Source organism: Balaenoptera musculus, chromosome 2 (assembly GCF_009873245.2).
Source record: "Balaenoptera musculus isolate JJ_BM4_2016_0621 chromosome 2, mBalMus1.pri.v3, whole genome shotgun sequence".
Classification (NCBI taxonomy): Eukaryota; Metazoa; Chordata; class Mammalia; order Artiodactyla; family Balaenopteridae; genus Balaenoptera; species Balaenoptera musculus.
Window position 1 is genome coordinate 19271310 of NC_045786.1, and position 6000 is coordinate 19277309.

A 6000-nucleotide genomic window follows, 5' to 3' on the forward strand; every position below is an offset into this window, starting at 1 on the left:
TGTGTTTTAAATTTTGCCATAAATAGCCCGCAACGTGGATAATTCATCTGTTGACTCATTTCGGTAAACCAAGTTTTATTTGGAGGAAACGAATATCCTTTTAAAGAAGAATCTCCTCAGTTTTGGCCTGCGTGATTCAACTAAAGATTTTCTCCTTTAAGTTCCCTGTCCTGTGGTTAAAAAAAAAAAAATTCTGTGCTTTATAAATTAAATATATTGACTGCTACTAATAGGAGTTATGATAATTTATTCTTGTTCATGCCTTTAAAACATAATTTAGTTAGAAAGCTACTATTTCATGTCTCATGCATCAAACATTATTGAGCTACATGACAAAGTTTTACATATTTATTTTCTCTGAGTTATAGTTAAAAATCTATGTGTTTTTTTTCTTAATCTGAGGAAGTAGCTGGCGTAGAACTCTAGACTCAGTGAGAAGGCCGTTGGCTTTGTGACACCAGGCAAAGTCTCTCTGAGCCTTTGTTACCTCTTTTGTAAAATTAGGGACTTTGACTAAATCAATGACTCTCATACCTTAAAAAATTTTTTTTCAAGGAAAAGAACCTTCCTTTTATAAAAAAAAAAAAATTTTGCATGAAACTGTATTATATAAAACAGAGACAAATATAGAGCTGTTTTAGCTAAAGGAGTGGCCGGAGACCCTGAAGCTGTGACTTCTCTGTCCTTCAATCCTGCAGTGTCCTCAGTGGGACCTTCCATTTCTATGGGACATAGTTTGGAAACTACCAGTTATGAGAGAATCCTTCTAACTAAAAATCTTTAGGATTAAAACTTGCTGATATATTGTTTTCCTGTGTATAATTTTCTCACCTTTCTGTGTTCTTGTTAAATGGAAAAGTTTAAAGAAAAATGCAGGTGTGTTCTCCTTATTAATGTTCGACTTCCAACTACTGCCTCCAGCTGAATACTATCCTCACCTAGAAATCAACATAAGGGTCTCGGAAGTACGTATTTAGGAAAAGAGCTTTTGGGGGAAAAGAGAGTAATGTTACACGGGTCATTCCCTAATTCAACACGTGTAAAAATGTGACCTACATTTTGCAGTGTTTATTAATGGTAATAAAAAATCATTTCAGTAAAGCCTTCTTCCTTCATCTGTTATGAGTTATTAGTTTCACAAGACCTGTCTAATAATGTTGTCACATTATTCATTTTACAGGGCCTCTCTATAGTGCTGTTGTCAGAAAAGTGTTATGGAAAACAGTCTCTGAAAATATTGGGGAAACCTGCTAGTCAAAAAATTTGTCTTCACACCTAAAATTTACAAAGGCGTTGGCTATCATGTTATCATTATCATCACAGTGTTTATTATGTTCAGTATACTATTATAGACCCTGTTTAGTGAGAGGGTGCCTTTTATAAGAAAGATTTTTAAAAGAACACTCTAGGTGGAGACACTTGTAATACAGTTTGAAATGTTCCCACACATTTCATAATTAAGTAGATAACTATAATTAGTCAAATGTTTCAAAAAGTTGGCCCTAATTTCTAGAATGGAAACAAAGTTACAGTTAAAGAATTATATATTGCTTTCCTTGTTTCTAATTCTAGAAAGTCATGAATCAGACACTGAGTTTGAAAACTGGCTCTAGCCTCTACTTTTCCTTTCTTCTTGCAGATTTTTTGAAATAAATGTTTTAGTCCTAACATAGACAGGAAAATACCTTTACTTAATTTTTTGCCGCTAGAATTTTGACATGACATTACAACAGAACCATTTTCTTCATTTTATGTATTTAAGATTCTATGTTGAAAAATTATTACCATAGAACATACCTTAAAATTTTAGTTTTATAGAAGTGTAAGAATGGAAAACTCATTTTAAGGAAAAATCCATTAGAGTAAAAAAACTGATTAAACTTTTATAAAGAGCAATTTTTCTAAGAATTGCAAAGTAATGCATTCATTGTAATATATGACTTGAATCGTTTAAACTTGTTTGTACCAATAAGATCAAATATCACCCTCTGAAATATGTATATTCAATAGACTGATATTTATTGTACTTTTTATCAGATTAATCTAAATAACATTACATATATATGTTCTCTATTATCTAAAATCAAAATAAGTAGGAATTTATTTTATTTTATTTATGTGATTATTTTTCTGTTTAAGCAATCCTCAAATTAGGTCTAGTCTCTAGAAGTATTATTTAAAGGCCACATTTCATAAGCTATACATCATTCCTACAAAAATGTCTCTTGTCTAACTTAAACATAAATAATATTTTACTTATTTCAGATGCAGCAGGAGATGGAAAAAAATATAACTAGAGAACTAGAAAAAGGTATGTTGCCGAAATTTATGAATTAAATTTAGACATTGAGTTCTGAAATAAACTGTAAATATTCAATAGTAAATGGCATCTCTTTCCATTGTTTGGATTACAGATACTATTGATAGGTTAAATATCTTTTCTTATACATATCTAATGAAAAATGTGAAAGCATGAACATTCATAATGAAAAATATCCTGATTCCTCATTTATTCATCATGTTCCATAGCTTTAAAAAAAAAAATCTCAAAAAGTCTATGTATTTCTTTTTATTTCTGGCTATATCCTTCCTCTACTTCTGCCATCCCTGTGGAACTGTCAGCCTGCACACTGACACTATTAGAAAACATGGGGTTCATCAACTTCTCAAGTTTCTGGTAGTGATTAAGGCCAAAAAACCCAGACTCAAGCAGTCACGTTCGTGTAGCTGTCACTTAGTGGCTGACATTAAAATTTCCTGTCATTGACTTTGTCATTGGTTTATCTTTTGCTCTCAGGAAAAATTCCAAATTCCTTATCATGGAATAAAAACACCCAAATCAGTTTGGGTCCTGCCATAGTATTCAGCCTTATCTCTTTACTCCCTTCCTCTGCCCCTTTGCTCTGCATCCAGTCAAATAGACTGCTTACAATCCCACAGGTGCTCTTCCTCACCTTTAGTCTTTGTATTTGCTTCTTCCCTCCGTCTCCCGTACTTTTTCCTTGTCCTTCAGGTATCCACTTACATACCACCTCCACCAGAAAGCTGACAGTATTGACACAAAGCTGGGTGTCACTTCTGAGGGTTCCTTGTACCCTCTTTTATACCTGTCATAGTATTTATGACTCTGTATGGAAATTGCCTGTTTGTCTGTTTTTCCAGTTTATAGTATATGATTTTTCAGGGTGGACTGTGTCACCTTCATCTTGTAATTTCAGTGCTTGTCGCAGCACCTTAGCAGATGGTTGTTGAGTAAATGAATGAAGAATGAGAAAACCAGAAGCTCTGATACTCAGCCACAAGAGCAATTAATTCACCGTGCAACCACGGGCAAATTATATAATAGTAATCTTGTATTTTGTGTTATGTCGTGTATAGATAATTTTCATTCTTCTGAACACTTAGAAGGTCTCAGCTTTTTTTTTACTAACTTATATTTAGTTAACTCAAGTATTTTAGGTAAAGAATATAATCCTTTCTTTTTCTTTTCAGCTGCTGCTGAATGTGAATCTGGATCCTATAGAGCTTCTCCTCTAGGAGCTACTGATGAGTCAAATCTAAATCAAGATCTAGTTTTGAAAACGTCACAAGAATATGTACAGATTTTGAAGAAAAATTATATGATCTAAAAGATAAATAGTAAAAATTTCCCTACTGGGTTGTTTGCATAACATTTTAGTTGTTTCCCATTAAACATGATGTGAAAATCTTTATTAAAGGAAAATATTTTTGTATTATATGTGTATGATGAAAATTTATATAGTATTTTAAACCATGTTTCTCTGCATCTAACTTACTTTTAAGCAGATTTTGTGAATCAAAACACTGTTGAGTTTTACATACTCAGACTGAGCCCTGATACCAGCACCCAGACAACCAAACTTGTCATTAATATATAGTGGTGTTGATTGATAGCTTTTTTGTATTTCCAATTTTATCACTATATATAGACCTAAAGATTTAGACAGACATCATTTGGATATACTGCTGCTATGGCTATTGTCAATGTTTTGTTTTTTAAAAAAAAATATTATTTATTTATTTATTTTTGACTGTGTTGGGTCTTTGTTGCTGCATGTGGACTTTCTCTAGTTGCAGCGAGCGGGGGCTATGGGCTTCTCATCGCGGTGGCTTCTCTTGTGGAGCCTGGGCTCTAGGCACGCGGGCTTCAGTAGTTGTGGCACGCGGGCTCTACAGCACAGGCTCAGTAGTTGTGGCGCACAGGCTTAGTTGCTCCATGGCATGTGGGATCTTCCCGGACCAGGGCGAACTCGTGTTCCCTGCATTGGCAGGAGGATTCTTAACCACTGTGCCACCAGGGAAGTCCTTATTGTCAATGTTTTGATGTATTAACGATTGTTATAGTGCCATAAAACTTAGTATATATAACTTTAAACACTCATTCATAGATCTTTCCTCATGGAGAAATAAAATTTGCCTAAGACTTTTCACCTTTTCTATTTATTTACTTACTTACTTTTTGGAAACAGTCTTAAAATTAGAGAAAAGTTCCAAGCACCAGACTCAAACAGACATTTTCATAAAACTACCATATCGCCCATATATTCTCCTCATGTAACATTTATCTTTCCTAAATGTCATTTGTTCTCCCATAAGTGCCCTTCCCTCCCCCCACCAAGAAGTCATGTTTTTCAGAAGATGCCTTTCTCCTACTCCCTGTCACTTATTAAGTAGTATATAAGCCCCCAGTTGTAGCCACCCCTTCAAATCACGTTTCTTTGTGAAACCCTCCATGTAGTCATACACAATTAAATGTTTTTTCTCATGGTAATCTGCTTTTGTCAATTTAATTTGCAGATTCCCAATTAATGAACCTAAGAGGGTAGAGGAAGTGTTTTCCTTCCCAACAATTCCAAGAGCTAAAATGTTAGTAACTCTTACTTACATCCTTTATTCCCTTTTCTTCTGTCCTTTCAGTGTACTTAGTTGGCAGAACTCCGTAAGAGATCGCTTATCATTCTTCCCCCTTACCTCCACCCAGGCATCTACGTGCTGCTGAAGAAAATTATTCTACTACTTTTATTTAGTTAATTTGCATCTTCTTTCTTCACAATGTCGATTTCACATCTCCTCTCTCTGTAAACTTTTCACCCTGTTTTTTCCCTCTCATGTGTACCAGGGAATCTCATTACCCACGACAAACTTCTTGAAAGATTTGCCTGTATCCCCACCCACTCTAGGCTGTCTTCTCCTTCCCCCATTCTGTCAAAACTACTCCGAAGTCACCGATGACTTCCACATCGCTAAATCAAAGTGACACCTTTCCAGTCCTTCTCTATCTGAATTTCTCATTCCTCTTGGCACTCAATATAACTGACCTCTTTGAGACACTCTCTCCTTTTGGCTGGGCTTTTAATGCTCTTTAATTTTATCCTGAATGCACCCACAACGTATTGTGATCGGAGACAGAGTTCTTATTAATATCTCACAATAAATACACAGGCCTTTCCCCCTCGCCCAGGCCTGCACCTGGGGCAACATGGTGAGAACAGGTCAGTTCTACGCCAGCAGGTGAAGGGCGGGAGGAAACTGGTTTTCCCTGCTGCTTGTGAAGGGGCGGGAGTTAGCCGTCCTCCTCTCCTGGGAAGCATCTCCTCCTCACTCTGGCCTTTGGTATGTAAGTAAAACTGTTACCCACCCCAACAAGGGTCCTTCTGCCCAGTGTCGCTCCCACCAGTAGAATGAGTTGGGTTCAGAAGCAAAGGAAAGCTTTACTCTTTGATCAAAGAATGGAGAGGCACAAGCTCGGCTCAAGAGGCCGTGGGCGGGGCTGCTTCATAGGGATCCCATCAGCAGGGAAGGGGGTGGAGTTCTCGCGGGGCAGGAGTTCTCGCGGGGCAGGGCCTCTCGCGGGGCAGGGGCAGGCGCAGGCGCAGCTGCTCCCCATCGCAGTGCCCACATGGCCCGCCACCTACATCTTGAATGGGGGTGTCGTGTGCAGCGTTCCTGCATACGGTCGGTCCTCCCACCCCCAGCTGG

At 37.0% G+C, this 6000-nt stretch overlaps 1 protein-coding gene across 2 annotated transcripts in view; it reads left to right on the forward strand.

Moving 5' to 3' along the window:
• The window catches only part of LOC118890566 (ankyrin repeat domain-containing protein 26-like), a 57771-nt gene extending 53699 nt beyond the window's left edge, over nucleotides 1-4072 (forward strand). For both annotated transcript variants that reach the window (XM_036843603.1, XM_036843602.1), the window contains exons 18-19: nucleotides 2266-2311; nucleotides 3493-4072. In XM_036843603.1, coding sequence (XP_036699498.1) covers nucleotides 2266-2311; nucleotides 3493-3629 — 183 coding nt within the window. In that variant the 3' untranslated portion in view covers nucleotides 3630-4072. The remainder of the gene's footprint in view (nucleotides 1-2265; nucleotides 2312-3492) is intronic.
• Nucleotides 4073-6000: the final 1928 nt, after the last annotated feature.